The 24,311-nt window shown below is 43.6% G+C and overlaps 1 protein-coding gene across 7 annotated transcripts; it reads left to right on the plus strand.

The window, feature by feature from the left end:
• Positions 1-200: 200 nt before the first annotated feature.
• Positions 201-22,863, plus strand: LOC310745497 (C-C chemokine receptor type 5-like). Of its 7 annotated transcripts, XM_083578201.1 has the most exons (4): positions 201-690; positions 4,762-4,951; positions 5,721-5,934; positions 6,055-10,075. In XM_083578201.1, the coding sequence occupies exon 4, from the start codon at positions 6,081-6,083 to the stop codon at positions 7,155-7,157; it is 1,077 nt and encodes a 358-aa protein (XP_083434327.1). In that variant the 5' UTR covers positions 201-690; positions 4,762-4,951; positions 5,721-5,934; positions 6,055-6,080; the 3' UTR covers positions 7,158-10,075. The 7 variants fall into 7 exon arrangements, with proteins under 7 accessions (XP_083434327.1, XP_083434325.1, XP_083434326.1 ...); XM_083578199.1 differs by lacking the exon at positions 5,721-5,934 and having other exon boundaries at positions 205-690; XM_083578200.1 differs by lacking the exon at positions 5,721-5,934 and having other exon boundaries at positions 206-690; positions 6,076-10,075.
• Positions 22,864-24,311: the final 1,448 nt, after the last annotated feature.

Consider the following 24,311-nt stretch of genomic DNA (forward strand, 5'->3'; position numbering starts at 1 on the left):
TGTGGTTTAACCCACAGCGCCACCCACGTCTTTTTCCTGTAAGACCAATTGCAGTCGTTAACAGTCGTCAACAGGTTTACCATACCTATCAGCCAATCACCCATTCCCACCACCCTTCTGAGTAATACCCCTCCCCACCCTCTCACTATATATAAGGGTCTGGTGACTTCTGTTTCAGTGTTTCTGAAGAAGTGTGCGTGCACACGGAAGTTCATACCGATAACAAACTTAGTTGGTCTCTAAGGTGCCACTGGAAGGATTTTTTTTTATTTTGTTTCGACTTCTTTTGAGTGACTGTTTGCTGTTGGAATACTGGATAAATCTGATTGCATAGCTATTAAGGTATTATGGACACACAGCAAGCAAAAAATGGTCCTGCTCCTGTTTCTACGGTCATTTTAAACTAGGCAGTTTCTTGCACCAACTTCACTAGCCTATGGTAGGGAATACATTTATGAAATGGGATGTCTTTGTCACACTTAGTATTGCAGTATTTGCCACGGTGGGTGGTGTTCAAGTGAAGAGTCATTTTCAGAAAAAGGGACATTATTCTTTCACTTGTTGCTAAACAGTCAGTGGTGGAACTGTGTACTCTAATTCAGGAAATGATACGCTCCTTTGAAATCTAGGCACAGAATCTTGCTTTGTCACAAAACCCGTGATTTTCTCATCAACAAGAAGAACGGATTGGTGAGTATTCATATTTCTATTATTATGTGTTATCGATACACAGCTCATAAATAAACTTTATTTGGAGTCAAAAACTTACTTGGACTAGGAGGAGACTTGACTATTTTATTTTATTTTTAAATCACAATTCCATGCCCTGCTCTGGAAAGTACCGATATTATCTATGTCTCAAAGAGAGCATGTATAGAATCAGTAAGAAGCGACCTCAGCATAGTTCGCAGAAAATGAGCTTATTGATTAGGTCCTTATATAATGCAACTTATATTTTAAACCAATACAGTTCTGGTGGAGTAAGTTGGGCTTCATTTGCTTTGTATATATAAAACAGTATTATGCCACTTTAAAGAGTCACGGCTACCCCCAAAGTACGCTGGAAACTGTAGTTTGTTAAAGGTGCCGACGGTTGTCAGGAGGCTCCTGTTCTCCTGACAGTGCTATAGTTTCCAGAGATCCCGCTCTTCCCAGGGTTTTCTGGAACCTATAGCACTGTCAGGGAAACAGGGGGTCTGTCAGCATCCTTAAAAAACTACCATTCCCAGGATTCCTATTGTTGTTGTTGCTGCTGCTGCTATAGTACCCTACATCTGAAGATCACAGGGTGGTTTATGCCATAAAGTATTTAAAGTAGTACGATACTTCTTTAAATGTATAGTGCAGAAGCGGCCTTGCTTTAAATTTATCACATTTTATAGCCATTCGGTGACTTTGAAGGCAGTATTATAAGATCAAGTGCATATTAAAACCCCAGTTCTAAACACAGTTACTTGTTGGAAGCTGTTAATTTCATGCTGTTAAAGTGTCACAGAAATTCATCTTCATTCTCAACTTCTCCACATCCCCTAATTTTGTTGCGCTGTGAGCTCTCCCACTCAGCACAAAGAGAGAGATCTGGTGATCTGGAGAAGGAAGGCACCTACAGTGAAGGTTTTTGACAATGGTCCTTCCTTTGCTTGCCAAGATTAGGATGCTGTGGAGATGGCTCCAGGGCAGAAGTTGGTGGCGGTGAAAAAAGAAATTGGAGGTTGCTGAACTGGGAGACACAAGCAAGGGTGTTCAAGGGTTAGGCAAGGTTAGGTCCCAAGTGCTCTATGAAAAAGGGTGTTCAAGGGTTAGGCAAGGGTTAGGTCCCAAGTGCCGTATGAAATAGAGAAGCAGTGAGGAACTTCCCATCTTCAGCGGCAGCTACTTGCACCAACTGGCTGGGCCCCTTCCCCCTGTGAGGAAGACTAGGAGGAACATCAGTCCTAGGGGTGATGGTATCAACTGTGAGAAAAAGTTTGCCAGTTCCAGCTAGCTCCCAGAAGACCACACCCTGTAAGACTAATAGCTTCTGGCTTTGTTACTGCCACTTCCTGGAAGGTTGGGTTGCCACACAATTTCTCAGGGACCAAGAAGCCCTGTCCTGTTTTTCTGAAAACCCATTTATATCCAAGCTGATCATTCCAAGAATCTTGTAACATCAAGAATTCGGTTTCTGAATCTGCCTGTTTTCTTATTCCTTTCCCATCCCCTTTTCCTTTCATGTTGTGCCTTCTTAGATTTTAAGCTTGAAGGCAGAACAGTGTATTTTTATTCACCCATAAGCTACACTGGGATCCTATCTGGCTCAAAACAGGGGTATAAGTCTTCTCAATCAATCAGTATACCCTCTGTGTCCCGCCTACAACACTTCACCACCCTTGACTAGTTCATCATAATGAGTTATTAAGACAACAGATTGCATTGAACCAGCATGTTGAGTCTTTGTTGGTGAGACTGCAACCTCCAGAGCAGTTTCTCTTACCCATTTTTGGAACTGTAGGTACAATTCACTACATTTCTGCAACAGTTTGAATTGGTTTTTTTAAAGTTCTCACTAAAATTATCAAACACCTTAGTCCTTCTTTCTTTCATTACACACGTTCTGCATGCAGTTTGACCTAATATACACATATCTGCAAGGAATTTTGCTTAATATGATGCATTTTGTGTATTGTTGTCAATAATATCTGGATTTCTATGCCCACTGTCTCCTAACATGTGCATTTTGTTCTTGACTGAAGAACTGCATTGCAAAATGTGGAACAGTGTTCATTTTGAAGGAGACCTGTGTTTCAGTTCATGCATTATTTTGAGAAGTCTGAATCAAGGCGGTTTGCAAACCAATTCCCATACCCACCCCCACTGTGTCTGGTGGGTGGCAAACCTCAGGGTCTTGTGTTTTCCATCAATTTTGGAACCTGGAATACAAACTATTACAGCTTGGAATCTAGCATGCTACAAGCATAGCCAAAATATCTCGGACAAACACAAGCAGGTTTAAATCTCATCAAGTTTGCAGAAGTTGCAGATTGAAGAAATCTTTGATAATATTATCGGCTGGTTAGAGTCAACTGCTTGTGGCTCTTATTGCTGGGAGGAAAGCCCCAGACCTTCATCCTGAAATGCAAATATTTGTTAACTTAAGATAAAAACAGAAAGGAAGGCCTATTTTTAAGTTCTTTTTGCATGAACATTTGAATGGAAAGGGTGTCGTCTGTTATGTACCCTTTTGCCTCACTGGAAAGGGGGTATTGTTGTTGTTTGCTATAGCTAGCCAAGGACTAATAGGGTGAGTGCTTCACTCGTATGTGTAGGGGATCTGAATTCAAAGTCCTGTTGAACCAGAAATACTATTGTAATGGTTATATGGGGTTGCTCGTGCGTAAGTTGTCGCCACTCTTGGCGAGGTTGCCTGGTTGAACCTTTTCCTGGCTGGACAGCCCTTCACTTCGTGGCTGTTTCAGTCGCTAGCAGAATCCGTCAGTGGGCGTTTCTTGAACTTCTTCCAGCAAAGAAGTTCTTTGACGCCAAGTCTCCGCCTACTTTCCCTGCGCGGAAGTCTTCTGCGCAGGGTGGGTGTGGGTAGCGGAGGACCTGTGCTCTCCCCGCTGGTCTCCGGCGAAGAGTCCTGGAGCCCCCTCTCTGATTCCCCCATCCGCCCCCCTTTATCCCTGGTGTTATGCTGATTTCCTTCCCCAGCCGATCTCTCCCTGCTGGGCCCTTCTCTGGCATCGCTTGGGAGCCTTGCCTCCACTTCTGGCTCCGATGTCAGTTCCCTGACAACTATTTTCTGGGCTAAGAGTGGATTTTAAGACTGGAACCGTAGATTGCGCTGCAAGCATGGAACTCCCAGATGTGTGTTTGCTGCCAGGTGTTGATTTGAAAATGTGGGAGAAGTACAGAGGAAAAGGAAGGAATTGACCGATGGATGTGCGCCATCAACACATTCAGATCACACATACACTCACCACATGTGCATATTCACCACACACGGAGCACACACAAACAAGCAGAGAACTCACATATTGTCACACAGGCATAGACAGACACGAACACACACAAAAACAAAACAAAACAGGAAGAAACCCTTTCCATTCCAGTGATGGGGTGATGCTGATATTGCTTTTTTTTCTTTGCACAAATCTTTCACTTTGGGAGATAAAGAATCTTGTGCATTAAAGATAATCTGTGCTCATTACAGTATCGCTATACGCGATCTTGCTTTAAATCCTGTTTGCTCTTGCGAAACCTTTGGGGCGTTCATACAGCTTCATTTCCTATCAGTGCAGATCCTATACCTTTAGGCTGAGAACCTGCAACTTGTCGTCCCGCAGATGTTCAGGGTGGAGGGAGCTGCCCCACGTTGGTGGTGCTATAGAACAAGTGCCCTTTCAGACAGCAGTAATAGGGTAACATTGGGGAAGCATCAGGGAGAAAAATGAATGAAGTACACTGATGTGTTGACAGCCCACCATGAATGCACTATTATTGTGCCAATGACACGTTGCAGAATTCATCCACAAAACCACCAGTCTGGACCTGCCCAACGCTGTGAGGGTTAGCAGGCCACTTTGTCTGGCTCAGCGGGCTGGATCTGGCTTGCCGAACACAGTCTACGCGTTCATGTCCTATACCCAGACTTGGACCAAAGTCTCCCCTTCCCTGCCATTCCACAGAAACTGCTGGATGTACATGAAGGACTTGCAGCCAGCCTGTTTTTAGAACTCCTGCTCCTCCTATAGACACCCAACTTTTTATCATTTCTTACAGCTGGCGGCCCAGAAAACAGAATCAGCAGCATTGAGCATTTCCCAAACAGCTGCTCTAAGATTTGCACAGCTCACGACAGTGATTTGGAATTGCAAGGGAAATAAACTGACTGTTTCAATAGTCAGGAGAGGTTTGGGTAATCAAAGTCCTTGAATTCTCACCTCCTGTGCTGGATTTTACCAATTGCAGGGTAAGTGACACTAACATTTTACTTAGAAGCTACATGCCTTGTCTACCACAAAAGCCAGATACCACAATACAGAACTCTGAATGAATGAAGGAAACGGGTCCCAATTCTATAGACACTTTTCCAGGAGAAAGCCCAGCATTGAATTCAATGGGACTTATGGACACATATTGGTTTACCCAGTCCTATAGACACCCAACTTTTTATCATTTCTTACAGTTGGTGGCCGAGAAAACAGAACGATACTAACATTTTACCTATATCGTGTTTTTAATATTCTGTTGGGAGCCGCCCAGAGTGGGGTATAAATAAATAAATTAGTAGTAGTAGTAGTTACATGCCTTGGCTACCACAAAAGCCAGATACCACTATACAGAACTCCGAGTGAATGAAGGAAACAGGTCCCAACCCTATAGATATTTATCCAGGAGAAAGCCCAGAACTGAATTCAAATTTCCAGTGTTATATCTCCCATGCCATATGGCAGAAATGAAGCTCCGTAGTAGGCCATTTGCTTTAGAGGCAGAAGTTCCCTGTTTCCATCCCTGAATACTTCAGATAGAAAAGACTCCTGCCTGAATCCTTTGAGAGCTCTTACGGTTGGATAGACCAATGATCTAATTCAGTATAGGGCAGTTTCCTGGCTAACAGTGAAGACATTCAGGGGGAGAAGCTGGTCAGACAGACATTTAGAGGATTTTATGCCAATATCTTAACATGAGTTTATTCTCCATATTTTGCCACTGCTTTGCTCTTTATTGTTTGCATTTAGCCTGCCGGACAATACAGTGGTACCTCGGGTTACATACACTTCAGGTTACAGACTCCGCTAACCCAGAAATAGTACCTCAGGTTAAGAACTTTGCTTCAGAATGAGAACAGAAATCGCACGGCGGCAGTGCAGCAGCAGGAGGCCCCATTAGCTAAAGTGGTGCTTCAGGTTAAGAGCAGTTTCAGGTTAAGAACAGACCTCTGGAACGAATTAAGTAAGTAACCAGAGGTACCACTGTATACTGATCCTCATCAACAGACTATATATTTTGCATTATAACTGATTAAAATACTTGGTTTAATTGTCATTGTTGTTTCTTATTTCATGTATATAGATTCTTCATATTCAGTGACAGAGAAGATGGATGATTATTCCACGATGCCAGATTATGGGATAACAACAACTTTTGACTATGCAATTATAGAACAGCCAGTCACTGACAAAAATGTGAAAGGATTCACCTCTTACTTTGTGCCACCGCTTTACTCTTTGGTGTTCATATTTGGCCTGCTGGGCAACTCACTGGTGGTGCTGATCCTCATCAGATATAAGAAGCTCAAGAGCATGACCGATATCTACCTGCTCAATTTAGCCATCTCGGACTTGCTTTTCATCATCTCACTCCCATTTTGGGCTCATTATGCAACCCATGAGTGGTTTGTATTTGGAGATACAATGTGCAAAATTCTCTCTGGGGTCTATTGTGTAGGCTTTTACAGCGGAAGTTTTTTTATCATCCTTTTGACTATCGATAGATACCTGGCCATCGTCCACGCAGTGTTTGCATTAAAAGCCAGGACGATCACCTATGGCACCGTCACAAGCGTCATTACTTGGGTGGTGGTCTTATTAGCCTCTGTGCCAGAATTTGTATTTCACCATGTTCAAAAGGCGAATGAGACATACGAATGTATCATTCATTATCCCTCAGAAAATGAAAAAGTATGGAAGCAATTCCTAACTTTAATGAAGTTCATTTTGGGCCTAGCCATTCCTACAGTCATTATTATCTTCTGTTACCTGCGGATTATCATGATTTTGATTAAGGGTAGAAATCAGAGAAAGCAGAAGGCTTTCAAGCTTATTGCTGTGATCATGGTTGTTTTTTTCCTCTTCTGGATGCCATACAACATTGCCCTCTTGCTGCGGACCTTTCAAGATTCATTTTTTTCATTTAACTCAGAGAATAATATTGAGGGCAAGGTAGCTTTCGGTGTTGAAGTCACAAGAGTAATTGCTCTGATTCACTGTTGCATCAACCCTGTGATTTATGCCTTTCTGGGTGAAAAATTTCGGAAATATACCTCTATATTTTTCCAAAAGTGCTTGTTAGCTCCTCTCTGTAGGCTCTGCCCAGGTCGCAATTATCCTATTTTGGAACGGTCTACTTCCTCCTATATAAGTTCAACAGAACATGAAATTTCTATTGGTTTGTGAAGTGGTTTCCTGTTGTCTTTGGCCATCTTTTCTTTCTAAACACTTGGTTAGGGTTGCCATATGTCCAGGATTTCCAGGACATTGCCAGAAGATAATAATAATAATAAATTTTATTTTTATCCCGCCCTCCCCAGCCGAAGCCGGGCTCAGGGCTGCTAACAACAATAAAATAATACAACATTCTAAAATCATTTCATTATAAAATTAATTCAAATCAAATTGATGGCAACCATTGGGCTAGAGTTCTGTGAAGACTGCCAAAGGAGGGAGTCAGGCTGTGCCCTGGCCAAAGGCCTGGTGGAACAGCTCTGTCTTGCAGCCCCTGCGGAAAGATGTCAAGTCCCACAAGGCCCTAGTCTCTTGTGACAGAGCGTTCCACCAGATTGGAGCCACAGCCAAAAAAGCCCTGGCTCTAGTTGAGGCCAGCCTAACCTCTCTGTGGCCTGGGACCTTCAAGATGTTTTTGTTTGAAGACCGTAAGTTCCTCTGTGGGACATACCAGGAGAGGCGGTCCAGTAGGTACGAGGGTCCTAGGCCGTATAGATAGCAGTGTCCAGGAAGAAATCGCTTAAATGTCCAGGCAAATCCATACGTATGGCAATTCATGTCGGAAGTCTAGTTTGGGGCAAGTTTTCTTAAAGCTGCTTCTTCGTTTTTGAGATTTTGCAAAAGCTCAACAACTCTTGCGTCCGGATTTTCACTTTTTGAAATATGCCAATCCTATGTTGGTATATCTGACCCAAGTATGTCAGACTGCTAAGGGGAAGATGAAAACGATGTGTTAGGATACCCTATGACCTTTGGAGGGAAACCGTTCTCGCGCCCTTCCCCCTTGGGGCTCCCGTGGGAGCAGGCAGATCTGGTGAGACATATTTTGATGTACTACAATTCCTGTTATGATAGGTGGTGAAAAACTGCTCACGCAAATTGTTGAAAAATACTGAGCTTGTAGAAATAAATGCTGAACGCTCGCTTTGGAAGTCAGTTGTATCAGGAAAGTGAAGACAATTCTCTCAATAGGAGATGCATAAATGGATCACGAAGCCCAGGATGTTAATGAGTTATGTCTGCCATTATCTGGTCTTCCAATATAAGTAAAGGTAAAGGGACCCCTGACCATTAGGTCCAGTCGTGGCCGACTCTGGGGTTGCAGCGCTCATCTCGCTTTATTGGCCAAGGGAGCCGGCGTACAGCTTCCGGGTCATGTGGCTAGCATGAGTTAGCCGCTTCTGGCGAACCAAAGCAGTGCACGGAAACACCGTTTACCTTCCCGCCGGAGTGGTACCTATTTATCTACTTGAACTTTGACGTGCTTTTGAACTGCTAGGTTAGCAGGAGCAGGGACCAAGCAACGGGAGCTCACCCTATCGCGGGGATTCGAACCGCCGACCTTCTGATTGGCAAGTCCTATGCTCTGTGGTTTAACCCACAGCGCCACCTGTGTCCCTCTTCCAATATAGGGAGACATTAAGTCCTGGACAGGTTCATATGGACATCTGAAGCAGCCTTAAGTGGACCAGAACATTGGTCCATTATTAACCCAATATCTGGATAGGCTGCAGCTGATCCAGGGCTTCAGACTGAGTTTTTCTCAAGTCCTGCTACCAGAAGGCCCTATAAGGGAAGATGTCAAGGACTGAAGTTAGAACATTTAAGCACCACCAAATTCAATGGAACCTACTCTCAGTTCACTCTGTATATAACTGCAGTCATGCTGATTGTAATAAATTCTGTATTATGCCACCTTTGGGAGAGTGTATATTATTTTATAATAAATCAGCACAGGAGCTGTTTGTCATCCTGGGGTTTTGGGAAAGGTCATAATGGGCTCCTGTACTACCTACACCTCTGTCAGGTGCTGCTCATATTCCTAAACTTTTGGCTTCTTTGGAGAAGAGATCTTAAGCCATTAAGGTATATCAAACCATGATTAGTGTTTTCTTGTTTGACAAAGGGAACGGCAAGGTCAAAACTCTGAGCAAGGCTTATTCTCATGAACCTGCCCTGCAATCCAACCAGGAGAGAATGTAGTTGAGGATAGATGGAGCAGAAAAAGTAGTTGGAAGGGGAAAGGCAAAGAATCCTGCTGCCTCTCTCTCCACCCATCAGAAGCTCCTCCATTCACAACTGCATCTTCCCAAAACTTTAGTTGGGTTTTTTTTTAATGTGACTGCTGTAACTCACTTACACATGTGGTTTCCCTGTGAGATAATGACACGGTAAGATAAATACAGGATTCTATTATTATTATTATCTTTAAGTCCTATCCATATTAAAACTGTATTTTACTGGGGGAATGGCAAATCAGAGTTATATCCAGTTTAATAGGTGCTATAGTTGGAAATATCCACATCCCTGCAGATTTCCAGGACGTCACCCATCATTTGTAAAGGACATATAGATGCAATTTTGGTCACTGAGGTCAAGGCAGAAAACAACCCTGTCAACATGCTGTACTTGACATTATTCAATTTCTGTTGAAAGATGACTAAGGGCACCACCCAGGAAAGACTTTTGCGGAAGCCTATTGGACTCAGATAGTCCTTCTCTCAGAACTTGCTCCAAGTACTGTGATGCCCAGGATGATCAATAGTTCCTCTGTTACCTGATCTTCTACCAGAGGGAGACATTAAGCCCTGGATAGGTGCATATGAACATTTGAAGCTACCATTGGCAGTGTTAGATTCTGGGTACATTAACCCAGTATTGTCTACTTGGATAAGTAGCAATTGATCCTGGACTTCAGGCTGAGTTTTTCTCAAGTCCTGCTACCAGAAGGCCCTATAAGGGAAGATGTCAAGGACTGAAGTTGGAACCTTCTGCATGTAAAACACCATTGAGTTCAATGGAACTTACTCCTCCTTTACTCTGTATACAACTGCAGCCATGCTGACCCTAATAAATTGTGTACTGTGCTATCTTTGGGAGAGTCTGCATTATTTCACAATGTATTAATACAGCTGTTTGCCTTTTTACACCTTTAGAAGACACCTAGAGAAGTTTTTTTAAAAATAATAATGTGTTATTTTTTTTTATATAGTTTGGAAGATGCCTAGAGTGGCTTGGGCAACCCAGTCAGATGGGTGGGGTATAAACAGTAAAATTATTATTATTATTATTATTATTATTATTATTATTATTATGGAATTGGACATCCCTATTTTCATCAGATAGATGTTGGAGAGTATGATGGCCTATGAAGAAATGTTGCAGCATTTGGGGATTTTTAGTTTAGAGCAGTGATTCCCAACCTTTTTTTGGCCATGGCCCACCTAAGCATCTGTCAGGAGTCCAGGTTCCCAGCTTGATAACACAGTAAGCGTAGCTAATAAAAAGGAGGATTTATTGCAAAAACAAACAGATAGCTCTGGACAGCTCTGACAAAGCCGCCGGCATCATTATTCAAGATGACCCCTCTGAAGACCCCTTCTGAGTTTTGCAAAAGATATTGAACTTGCGTATCTTACATCTTTTGTTTTGCTTCTTGTCTAACAGCCCTCCCCTTAGCCGACTCTTAGGAGGGACTGGATCCAATCTCTTCCTGTTCTGACAGACTACTTCCTTCTCTGTTCCCGCCTGTTGGAACTTCCCGAGAACTTTGGCTGGGTTCCCTCCCCCTCTCAGTCATTCCCTTATCATCCAGCATTCCAAGGGGTGGGGGAGTTGGCACTAGCCAATGCTCAGCCTGCATAAGAGTTAACTCTCTCTGTACCTGGCTGCTTTCTTCAGTTGGCTGCAAACCTTCACTGGGAGCTGTCTCATTCATGACGGCATCTCTAAAATCCTGGTGTGCCCCTCCCCGGTGACATATAATTCTTATTATTCAAAAAGTGAACTCCTATTCATGTGGAGGAAGCCTAAAAGACCATTAGTTGTTAATAACTCATTCTTGAATTGCTCCCCTTAAAAATCAAATTGCCCCCCTGTGCATCGTGTGCCCCATGTTGGGAACCAAAGGTTTAGAGGAAGGCAAGTAAGATAGAAGAGGAGACATGACTGTCAGAGACATGGCCGGCAGAGAGGACTCAGCAGAGGGGGAGGAAGAGGCAGAGGAAAACAGGAACTTGGTTCATTCACACCACGAAAGTGAGATAAGCCCTTCTCACTCTGGATTGCTGCCTGTAAGTTTTCGCAGCAGCACAGAGATGAAGGAGCAGGATGCAGGTGGTCGTAGGGGGTTGGATTCAACTCCAGAGGAGGAGGAATTGGCTGCACCTGAGTCTCCAAGAAGTAGGAGGGAGGTGTGACCAATTTGGGTGGTCCATCCCTGCCACTTAATGGATCCTCCCTGCAAGCGATTAGAACAAAGTAAGACCAGCAGGAAGTGGGGGCGGGCTTGGTGTATATCTGGCCTTGGGAAGGGCCAGAAGCCAATCGAGTCAACTGACTCTGGCGGTGAGGTATGAGTTGTGGGAAGCTCGGATTGCTGAAAGCCCGTTGTTGATAAATAAACCTCAACTAGTCAAACTGCCGGTGTGTCGTGTCTTGTGTGGGAGAAGTGCTAAACCTGACATGAAGACAAGTAGAAAGAGAAAGGTTTCTCTCCGTTTCTCATAGTAATAGAACTCGTGGATGTCAAATGGAGCAGAATGTTTGAAGATTCGGGACAGATGAAATAAAGCACTTCTTCGTGAGGTGTGTAGTTAAATCATGGAACTCATTCCTGCAGGAGGCAGTGATGGCCACCAAATTCATGGAGAGGGCTATTGAAGGCTACTAGCCATGTGGCTATGCTCTGTCTCCACAGTTAGAGGAAGCAATGTTTCTCAATACGAGTTTCAGGGAACGGCAAGGGGTGAGGAGAGTGCTTTGGTGCTCATGTCCTGCTTGCTGCTTTTCCACAGGCACCTGATTGGCCACTGTGAGAACGGGATGCTTGACAGCATGTACCAATAGCTTGATCCACATAGCTGTCAACTTTCCCCCTTTCTTGCGAGGAATCCTATTTGGAATAAGGGGATTTCCCCTAAAAAAAGGAAAACATTGACAGCTAAGCTGATCCAGCAGGATCCTCTTATGAGTTTCATTTAATAGTCTTATTTAAAACAGTTCCTTAACATCAGCCAATTCATCAGTTTGTATTTACTGAATATCTGGACCCTGTTCGCACATACAACTTGTGGGTAGCACGTGGACCTCATCTCCACAGTTATGTCCTCCGTTGCAGCATTATGCACATAAATACAAGAACCACGCGAGTGGGGTGAAAACCAGCTGTGTTGATCCTTCTCACTATTTGGAAAGGAGAGAGGGCACAATTTATGAATGGAAAGGAATTGGCCATATTCCTCAGGTTTTGTCAAAGCTTCGGGAAAACTATTCCTCCCCCGGTTGTAGCCAGAGCAGAGAAAACAAGGTAGAGTCCTTTTTAATGGGTTTATTCAGATATAATAGTGAGAGACAACACAACGCCATAATGCTGCATTCCTTTTCTCCTTCAATGTCAGAAGAATGGGGGGGGGGGCAGTGCCAGATTTACGGATAAGCTAAAGAAGATATAGCTTAAGGCCCCACTCTCTTGTGGGGCCGCAAAAAAATTTAAAGAAAAAAAAACTGGATGTACATTTCCAAAATATAAGATAAAAAGCAAATAAAATAAAACCTACATCTAGCAACAGTGTTTTGTTTTGTGTAGGCTCCTATGATGTAAATAATTGGCCCCCCTGCTAGCCTGCTCCCTAAAATATGACAGGTTTGCTCATTTCTATATCAATAGCTTTGATAAAATACATATTATGTGCAAAAGGCTTTAGATACTTATTAGGTCCATAAATTACCATATAGCATATATTCAACACAAAAAACAATGACAATTTGTTGCTGACAAAGGACAGCTGGACATATAAAGGGCCCCATTCCCTTCAGTAGCTTAGGGCCTCATCAAACCTAAATCTGGCCCGGGGGGGGGGGCGTGATCTCCACCATTCCTCTTCCCTCTTGTCCCCTTGAGTCTGATCCCTGACAGGTTTTGATATCCGGGAGCTTTCGGCAATGTCATTGAATCTTGCCAAAGCCCAACAGTTTCCTTGCTGCAAAAGGCATGTATGAATGGGGGCCAAGTTTCCACCTCATATGTAGTAACTGGGCTTGCATTCTGAGAATTTTTGCAGCACAGCTGTGATGCACTTATACATGAGGACCTATTGAAAGAATCACCCCAAATTTGCTACTCACAGATAGTTATATAGCTGAAGCTTGGGCAACCAGGAAGTACAGCACTTGTCGGACAACCTTGAAGCAGTATTGAGACTCTTGTGTGAAGGCGTTGGGGCAGGAAGTTATGAAGACTGCCTGAGAAATAATAATAATAATAATAATAATAATAATAATAATAATAATAATAATATTTGTACCCCGCCCATCTGGCTGGGTCTTCCCAGCCACTCTGGGTGGCTTCCAACAAAGATTAAAAATACATTAAAATGTCACACATTAAAAACTTCCCTAAACAGGGCTGCCTTCAGATGTCTTCTAAATGTCAGGTAGTTGTTTATCTCTTTGACATCTGATGGGAGGGCGTTCCACAGGGCGGGCACCACTACCAAGAAGGCCCTCTGCCTGGTTCCCTGTAAGCTTTGCTTCTCACAGTGAGGGGACCGTCAGAAGGCCCTTGGAGCTGGACCTCAGTTTCACTTTTACTTAGTGTCAGATCACCCACGTCACTAAAGGTGAACACCAGGTCTAAGGCATGTCCATGACTATGAGTTGGGCCAAACTTATTCAGGGACTGCCCCATGGAGGCCATGCTTTCCACAAAGTCCCAAGCAGCCTCTTGTAGGGTTGTGTCAGCATGGATGTTAAAATCCCCTAGGACAGCCAAACTAGGTGTCTCCAGGAGAACATCCGCCATGACCTGAAGCAGCTCGGGCAGGGAATCCTGGTGCAGCGGGGAGATGGGTACATCAAAAGGAATCCTGTACTGCCCCTATTGCCCAACTTCCAGAACATGCACTCAGAGAACTGGGTCTTCCCAGTCGGACGCCTGATGCAAGCTAGTGACTTCCTAAAAATCACTGCAATCCTCCTCTCTGCCCACATGACCTGGGTTGCTGTGAGTAAGAGAAACCTGGTGGACAAGCAGCAGTTAGGACAGGACCATCTGCTTCATCCAACCAAGTCTCTGTTACACATGCCAGGTCAAGTCCTCCATCCACGATCAAGTCATGGATGGCAGTGGTCTTATTGACCTAGCATTGCACAGCAACACATTCAGGTCACGTGGGTTTCCCTTGTTGATTCCAGTATCCATCCGGTCAAGACTAGACCCGGAGGCAGGGATAGTCTTCAAACAACGACTAAGCCTGCCTCCTCAGTAATGACATGGTCTGGTCTTAGCGTAACTCCTCCTCCTGCCCATGATCACTGAGATCGGATGTCCCAGTGCATTCCCCCCTGTGGAACTTGCGCCAGCCATTCTATTGGCTGGAGCCCACTCCCAGGCAGCCCTGATCCCGCCTCTTAAAAACAAAATGCAAACTATACAACAACTAATAAAACAATAAAAAAACAGCAGTTATGCTAAAACTAATCCCCAACCAGATATCCATCCCACCCACCCCAAAAGAGCAAAAAGAGGGGAAAATAAGAAAAAACTTAAAGTGCCACCGACTGCTTAAGGACATTTTAAAACACATAAAATCCCATATAAATAGTCCTGTGATACTTCATTTGATTGCTTTTGGTATTTTTGCGATTCAGCCTAAACAGCAACTCAAAATTGTGCAACGAAAGTCTAGTAAGATACTTTGCAGTTTTCAAAATCCTCTGCAGGGGTACGGAAACAGATGTTGCTGACCAGACAAATCATTACTGTTAGAATAAGGGAACTATTTCTGGATTTTAAGGAGTCACGTTTGTCCACTAGAAATTTGCAGAACCAACTTTTCTACCCACAGGAAAGGGCTGTTTGTTTCTGGTTTCCACAACGTGCCTGTTCCAAATAATCCAGCTTTCACCATCATATCTTAAAGGCAAGCACCTTTGTAAATTGGTGAGTTAATCTGAGTAATGCAGGGAGGGGGGGTTGCATTGGTGTGAATTTTGTGCCTGACTTTGTACGTTTCCTCCTTCCTTCCCCACCCTTTCTTCGCTTTGTGTTTTGTCGTTTTCAATTGTAAGCTTGAGGATTGTGATGGTGTTATTTTTACTCACCTGTAAGCCATCTTCGGAGCCTCTGTAGTTGAAGGGGTGGGGGTAGAAATCTTCTGAATCAATCAGTACATCCTCTGTGTCCCCACCCAAGCATTTCATGACTCTTGGCTAGTTCATAATAATGAGTGACTAAGATAACAAATTGCATTGAACCAGCATGTTGAATCTTTGCAGCTAAGACTGCAACCTCCAGAGCAGTTTCTCCTACTCATTTTTGGTACTGTAAGTACAATTCACTACATTTCTGCATCAGCTTGTGATTTTTTTCAAACACATTCTCATTAAAATTCTCAAACACCTCCGTCCTTCTTTCTTTTACGCGTTCTGCATGCATGACCTAACTTCCTGACATTAGCAAGCAATTTTAGCTTAATATTATGCATTTTGTATATTATTGTCACAAATATATTAATTTCCACACACATAGTCTCCGAACATGGGACGCGGGCGGCGCTGTGGGTTAAACCACAGAACCTAGGACTTGCCGATCAGAAGGTTGGTGGTTCGAATCCCCGCGATGGGGTGAGCTCCCATTGCTCGGTCCCTGCTCCTGCCAACCTAGCAGTTTGAAAGCACGTCAAAGTGCAAGTAGATAAATAGGTACTGCTTCAGCGGGAAGGTAAACGGCATTTTCGTGCGCTGCTCTGATTCGCCAGAAGCGGCTTAGTCATGCTGGCCACATGACTCGGAAGCTGTACACCAGCTCCCTAGGCCAGTAAAGCGAGATAAAGCATCACAACCCCAGAGTCGGTCACGACTGGACCTAATGGTCAGGGGTCCCTTTACCTTTACCTTTACCTTTAGTCTCCTAACATATGCCTTTTGCCCACGTTTTTTGATTAGAGAACTGCATTGCAAACTTTGGAAAAGTGTGAATTTTGAAGGAGACCTGCATTTCAGCTCATGCATTATTTTGGGAAGTCTGAATCACAATGGTTTGCAAACTCAACCAATTTTCTCCCCCATCTCTTTTGCGAGTGGTGGGTGGCAAACCTCAGCACCTTGTGCTTTTCATCAGTTTGGGAATCTGGAATATATAATATTACAGTTTGGAACATCAAAATATCAAAAATATTGAAAATAGCCAAAATATCACTGACAAACAGGTTTAAATCTCATCAGTTTTGCAGAAGATCTAGATGGGGGAAATGTATTGATATGAATGTCTGCTAGCTAGAGTCAACTGGAATTGTTTGTGGCTCTTATTGTTGGAAGGAAAACCCTAGACCTTCGTCCTGAAATGCAGATATTTGTTAACTGAACAGAGAAGGACAGAAAGGAAGACCTATTTTTAAGTTACTTTTGCATGATCTTTTGAAAGGAGGGGCAGGAAAAGGAAATTAACACTGTGGTACAGTCTCCTGAGCAGCCATCTGCCACACTGGAAAAGGGGCACATTTTAGCCTGCCCTGCAATCAAGACTCCAATTGATCAGTCAAGCAAGCAATCAGTTTGGCAGATGTTCTGTTGGTATTGTTTTCTATAACTAATAGGGTGAGTGCTTCAAAGTACCATGGTTTTATTTGAATTGACTTCCTTCATCTCATTCAGTCCTTTATCGCGCGTAGGGGGTGAAAGAATCTGTCGGTTTTGGTTTCTCAGTTATTCAGTCCTAGTTGCAGTTCTTCTTTGTGATTAAAAACAAAAGCAATCCTCGTGAAAATTCTTCAGAATTTTAGTGCGAATTCCTCCTAACAAACCATTATTTTTTTTTACAATCAGTTTTGAATAACGTACACATTTTTGCAAGCATGTAACTAGTTCAACAAATGTGTTTGTTTTTATAGGCACTTTCCCCTAATTTATGCATTTTTATTAGCGTTGTTTGGCCGGAGAACAGCATCACAAAAATTCAAATGTGTGGATTTTGAAGGCTGCAAGATTTTCAGTTCTCGTAATGTTTTGGAAAGTGTGAATTTGATCATTTCTGCTTTAAATGGAAACCAAATAAAATTTATCCTTCATCCCTAATTGCGATGAAGCCCAATTTGGGATGCCTAGTGGTATTACATATGGCTGCATGTGGATGTAACTTGACCTATCTATCTCATGGGATAGTTGCACAAATAAAAGAAACAAGAATGGTGGATCATACTACTTAACCAAGAGGATGGGAACTCTGTCAACCTCCTAAATTAGCTTTGAGTGTGGGAATCAATATCCTTGAGAGGTAAATCTGGTTAGTGTTAGAATGATGCCTTTCTCAGTTGTGGTTCCAATGAAATAAGCTAAATAAGCTCAGGAAAGCAATGAAATCTTAACAGGCAGCCCTGTTTGGGAAAGTTTTTAATGCTTGATGTTTTACTATGTTTTTACATATGCTGTAAGCTGCTCAGAGCAGTGGCGTAGCGTGGGTTGTCAGCACCCGGGGCAAGGCAAGTAATTTGCGCCCCCTAACCCGTGGATTTGCGCCCCCTAACCCATGGATTTGCCCTAACCCCAGATGTTGCGCCCGGTGCGGCCAGCCCCCCCTGCACCCCCCACGCTACGCCACTGGCTCAGAGTGGCTGGGGAAACCCAGCCAGATGGGCGGGGTATAAATAATAAAATTATTATTAAAAATTATTAGTAGTGATTTTGCCAAGTCCTTGAGCCCTAGTCTGCTGGGGCTGCAATGACTTTTGGCCAGGGATGGGGAAACTGGCCTCCCATTTCCCCTGGCATTTGGCCAAGTTGGCTGGGGCAGGTGGAAGTTGGCATTCAATAACATCTGGAGAGCTAACCAGCCGCTCCAGTTTTGGAGATTTCCTCCCACTTTTGTTATGATGATGCTTTGTCGATGCCATTCCCAGCATTGTATTTTTGCTGTGCATCCCTCCTTCATGACTTCCTTAGTGAAATGCAGAATGAACATCGCAACGTAAATCAATACCGTATGATAAAGCTGTGGCTGCAAACCTCAGTGTGACAGCAGAAAACCCCTGGGAATTTCTTCTTCTTTGCTAGAACTCCGCATCTCTAATTCTAGACTGAGCGAAGCTTTTTTAGTTCAGCTGCAATGGCAGGCAGCGATAATATAGTAGCATTGGGGAAGCATCAGGGAACAGCTGATAAAAGACACTGATATGTTGACAGTCCACCACGAATGCACTATTATTGTGCCAATGACATGTTGCAGAATTCATCCACAAAACCACCAGTCTGCAGCTGGCCAAAGCTGCGAGGGCGACTTTGTCTGGTTTGGTGGGCTGGATCTGGCTTGCCGAACACAGTCTATACATTCCTGTCCTACACCCAGACTTGGACCAAAGTCTCCCCTTCCCTGCCATTCCACGGAAACTGCTGGATGTACATGAAGGACTTGCGGCCAGCCTGTTTTTAGAACTCCTGCTCCTCCTATAGACACCCAACTTTTTATCATTTCTTACAGCTGGCGGCTGAGAAAACAGAATCAGCAGCATTGAGCATTTCCCGAACAGCTGCTCTAAGATTTGCACAGCTCACTACAGTGATTTGAAATTGCAAGGGAAATAAACTGCTTCAATAGTCAGGAGAGGTTTGGGGAATCAAAGTCCTTGAATTCTCACCTCCTGTGCTGGATTTTACCAATTGCAGGGTAAGTGATACTAACATTTTACTTAGAAGCTACATGCCTTGGCTACCACAAAAGCCAGATACCACTATACAGAACTCTGAATGAATGAAGGAAACAGGTCCCAATTCTATAGACACTTTTCCAGGAGAAAGCCCAGCATTGAATTCAATGGGACTTATGGACACATATTGGTTTACCCAGTTATATGGTAAAGCGTGTTCTCCCTCATGGAGTGCGCGTGTTGTGGTGGGGTCCACCAGGCCACCCCTCTGATGCCAGGCAGGATTACTAAGGAAGCCTGCGGCAACGATTGGATGGTTGGGTTGCTGGGGTAAATCCTATATTGCAATTTGGTGTGAGGGATCGGATGTTTTAAATCCTGTGAACGCAGCTTGGAGCTTTCTCTTTTGCTACGTGCAACGGAGCACCCGCCCTAATATTATGGGTTTTGTGTTGACCTTGCTATGCCTGTCATGGGGTCATCTGCGATTGGGGCAGGGGCCTGGTAGGAATTTTGTCCATCCGGCTGATTGGCTGGGCCATTTGGTTTTTGCCTACTGCATAGCAAATCGTCACAACTTGTAAGGTTGCAGTTAGGCATTGGTTATCAATTGGTTGGAGGAGGGGTTAGGACTGGCTGGGCCTGCCCCTCCAAGGTTGCTGCGGAAAGGGAATTCCATTAAAGGAATCCAGGGGCTTGCCATGATTTTGTCCGAATCCCTGGAATGGGGCTAGGGCCGGCAAGCCCTGGTGAGCATGCGGGGAGAGGTGAGGATCTGTGCCTCAGCTCCATTTCTCCCCAATATTGTTTTCGCTTACTGGCTTTTGGTGGTGCCCGGAAGTCAGTTCTGTCCCCAGGTGGGCGGACAGATAGTCTTAACCAATGCCTAAACAACCATTCACATTTCTGTATTTCAATAAAGTTGTGGCCAAATTTATGTGTGTGTTGTGAGTTATTTGAGGGGTGGCTTGGGGACCTCGACACGCAACCAGTTACAGTGGTACCTCGGGTTACATACGCTTCAGGTTACAGATTCTGCTAACCCAGAAATAGTGCTTCAGGTTAAGAACTTTGCTTCAGGAGGAGAACAGAAATTGTGCAGCGGGAGGCCCCATTAGCTGAAGTGGTGCTTCAGGTTTAGAACAGTTTCAGGTTAAGAACGGACCTCCGGAACGAATTAAGTACTTAACCTGAGGTACCACTGTATATGGTAACATTTAAAGTTATCACAAAGTTCTGCTTTTCATTACCCAAATGCCACTTTTCAGTGCTGTTAATGTGCACAGGAAACTTAGGTTCTTATAGATACAGTGGTACCTCGGGTTACATACGCTTCAGGTTACAGATGCTTCAGGTTACAGACTCTGCTAACCCAAAAATAGTACCTCGGGTTAAGAACTTTGCTTCAGGATGAGAACAGAAATCGTGCTCCGACGGCGAGGCGGCAGCAGGAGACCCCATTAGCTAAAGTGGTGCTTCAGATTAAGAACAGTTTCGGGTTAAGAACGGACCTCCAGAACAAATTAAGTACTTAACCCGAGGTACCACTGTACTGACCAAGGGCTAAGCACCCCCCTCCAATTTCCAATGGTATATCTCCCATGTATTATTCCATATGGCAGAAATGAACCTCAGTCATTTGCTTTGGAGGCAAAAGGTCCCTGTTTCAATCCCTGAGGACCTCAAATAGACTCCTGTCTGAACCCTTTGTGAGTTCTTGCAGCCCCCCTTAGGAGCTTTGTGGACTCTCCTTCCTTGGAGGTTTTTATCCTGTCCTGGATTCTTTAGCTGAGTTTCCTGCATTGCAGGGGGTTCGACTAGATGACCGTTGAGGTCCCTTCCAACTCTGCAATTCTATGATTCCTGCTGCTGGTTATTGTAGATAATACCAGTGTTCTAATTCAGTATAAGAAATTTTCCTGGATACCATTGAATTGATTCTAGGGGATTTGCTGCTCAGACAGCCATTTAGAAAGTTTTATGCCAGTATCTTCACATGAGTTTATTCCCCATCTTTTGTCACTGATTTAATATTTATCATTTATATTTAGTCCGCTGGACGATACACTAATCCACAGCAATAGACCACATATTTAGCATTATCACAGATTAAAGTACATGGTTTAATTCTTAACATCATTGCATTCCCCATTTTCTGTCGCTGCTTTAATCTTTGTTGTTTATATTTGGCTATATACTGATCCTCATCAGCAGACTAAATATTCAGTATTATCATTGATTAAAAATACATTATTTTGCTGTTTTATTTAATTGTTGTTTCTTATATCATCTACATAGATTCTTCATATTCTGTGACAAGCAAGATGGACAATTTTTCCATGATGCCAGATGATGAAACAACTTTTGACTATGGTCCGGATACGGCCCCAGTTCACAGCGAGAAGGGGAAAACATTTGCGTCTAATTTTGTGCCACCGCTTTACTCTCTGGTGTTCATATTTGGCCTGCTGGGCAACGCACTGGTGGTACTGATCCTCATCAGATATAAGAAGCTCAAGAACATGACTGATATCTACCTGCTCAATTTAGCCATCTCGGACTTGCTTTTTATCTTCTCGCTCCCATTTTGGGCTCATTATGCAGCCCGCGAGTGGGTATTTGGAGATGCAATGTGCAAAATTCTCTCTGGGGTCTATTGTGTAGGCTTCTACAGCGGAAGTTTTTTTATCATCCTTTTGACAATTGATAGATACCTAGCCATCGTCCACGCAGTGTTCGCATTAAAAGCCAGGACGATCACCTATGGCACTGTCACAAGTGTCGTCACTTGGGTGGTGGCCTTATTCGCCTCTGTGCCAGAATTTGTATTTCACCATGTTCAAAAGGAATCTGAGACCCACAAATGTACCATTCATTATCCTTCAAAACATGAAAACGATTGGAAGCAATTTTTAACTTTAATGAGGGTTGTCTTGGGCCTAGCTCTTCCCGCAGTCATCATTGTCTTCTGTTACATGCAGATTATAAAGATTTTGATTAAGGGTAGAAATGAGAGAAAGCAGAAGGCTGTCAAGCTTATTTCTGTCATCATGATTGTTTACTTCCTTTTATGGATGCCATACAACATCACACTTTTGTTACAGACCTATCAAGATTCAATTTTCTCATGTGGCTTAAAAAATGATTGTGAGAGCAAGTTATCTGTAGCCATTGCTGTGACAGAAGCAATTGCTATGATCCACTGTTGCATCAACCCTGTGATCTATGCCTTTGTGGGGGAGAAATTTAGGAAATATCTCTCTATTTTTTCCCAGAGGTGTATGTTAGCTCTTCTCTGCACAGGTCGTGGTCACCCTCATTTAGACCGGTCTACTTCGTCCTATACCATTTCAACAGAACATGACCTTTCTGTTGGTTTGTGAAGTGATTTCCAGTTTTATTTGCAAATAGTTTAGTTGGTATGTCTGGGAGAAGTATGCCAGACTGCTAAGGGGGAGAGAGAAATGATAGCCTTTGATCTTTAGAAGGACACCATTTCATCACCCCTTCCCACTTAGAAATCTCATGGGGGAAGGAAGCAGGCAGATTTGGTGAGACACATTCTGGTGAACTAACCCGCTATTATAGGTGTTGCATAACCACTCACACAAATGACTGAAAAGATTGTGCATGTATAAACAGAAACCAGTTGTGTTTGGAAGGTGAAGACACTTCATATAGGACTTCTTTCAATATGAGATACAGAATCTGATCCAAGGACCATGAAGCACAGGATGTTAATGAAATACCTCCATCAACATTTGGTCTTCCTTGGTAGGTTCATATGAGCATTTGAAGCTGTCTTAGGTGATCCATTAACCCATTACTTTCTACTTAGATAGGCAGCAGTTGATCCAGGGCTTCAGGTTGTGTTTTTCTGCTACCATAGGATCATTTAACTGAAGTGAAGCTGGTACTTCCTCCATGTTAAGCACCACCAAATTCAATGGAACCTACTCCCAGTGAACTCTGTATACAACTGCAGTCATGCTGATCCTAATAAATTTTGTATTATGCCACCTTTGGGAGAGTGTATATTATTTTATAATAGATCAACACTGTTGCTTGCCTGTTTGGAATCCTCCTTGGGAGTGGGATTACAGGGAACGTCATGATGAGATCCTGTACTTCCTACACCACTGTCTGTCACTACTCGTACACCTAAACTTTTGGCTCCTTTGGAGAACAGATCTTAAGCCATTAAGGTACATCAAACCATTATTTACTTCTTCTTGTCTGACAAAGGGTATGAGAAGGTCAGTATCCTGCACAAAATGTAAACAGAGAATCCTTTGCATTGGTCCAGGAACAAGCTCCAATCCTACTTGCTAGATGTATGCCTTCTGCATGCTGTTCAAGTAGTGGATGGAGGGGAATATTCTTCCACCAGTTCTACTGAAGGAATGGGTTTCTGTGCAGTCAGTCTGAAACGGGACCCAAAATCCACATTTTTCCTTCTCCAAGGGAGCATTTCTAAAATGCATTAACTTAAGCTCTTGAGTCAATGTATAAACAGAAAGCCAGCTGTATAAGCAAGTACTCAAAGCCCTCTCCTTTATCAGTCCATGATGGCAATGGATGGCCTTGCCAGTTCCGAGTAGAGCAGGGATGGCACGTCTGGGTCTTATCTTACATCCTGACCACAAAGACGCACAGACTTTGTCAGGTCTGATAAGAGACCCGGGAACGGTGCCAGGTATGCTCTTAGAGTTGGTGACCTCCTGCCCCAAGATAAGAGTATAGGAACAGGAACAACCTTTTATGGTCAAGAGTGCCGGAACAGGAACACCTGTTTATGGTCATGGATGTCAACTTACGTGTATAAGCTGACGTGGTTGGATTCCTGGGGAAGGGGGGAGAGGGTGCCTGGAAGATTGAGACCTGTTCCACTTTTCTCTGCTTTCACATATGCAGATACAGTACCTACTCGTAGACCATGTAGTTCAGCATCCTGTTCTCATAGAATCATGGAATTGGAAGGGAACCTGAGGATCATCTAGACCAACCCGCTGCAATGCAGCAATATCCCCCTTATAGGGATTGAACCTGAGACTTTGGCCTTATCAGCACCATGCCTTACCCAACTGAGCTATCCAGCAAATTATGCAGTTGAGTTTCCTGCATTTGGAAAAATCACAGGGGTCAGCATACCCGGAGTGCGATGGATGAGCCTTACCCTGGAAGAACCACCATCATGTGCAAACTGTCTGCATGAAATGTTTAGTTTCCTTGTTTAAAACATTTCCGTAGCATCCTTCAATTAAATAGTTTTTAAATATTTAATTTAGATCCTGCCCCTAGTCATGAAGGAACGCATAAATCCAAGAACCATGCGGGTGGGATGAAAGCCAGTTGTTGTGTGGATCCTGTGTGGTATTATTACTCAGGTTTTGATATTTGGGAGCTTTCACCCGTGACATGGGATCCCCTGCTGGTTAGAGAGGCATAGATGAATTGGGCCCAAGTC

This window comes from Podarcis filfolensis (assembly GCF_964270895.1).
Source record: "Podarcis filfolensis genome assembly, chromosome: 12".
NCBI classification, from domain to species: Eukaryota; Metazoa; Chordata; class Lepidosauria; order Squamata; family Lacertidae; genus Podarcis; species Podarcis filfolensis.

Bases quoted from the DNA above. Each gene is read 5' to 3' on its own strand.
- LOC310745497 (XM_083578201.1), top strand. From the start codon at position 6,081: ATGGATGATTATTCCACGATGCCAGATTATGGGATAACAACAACTTTT.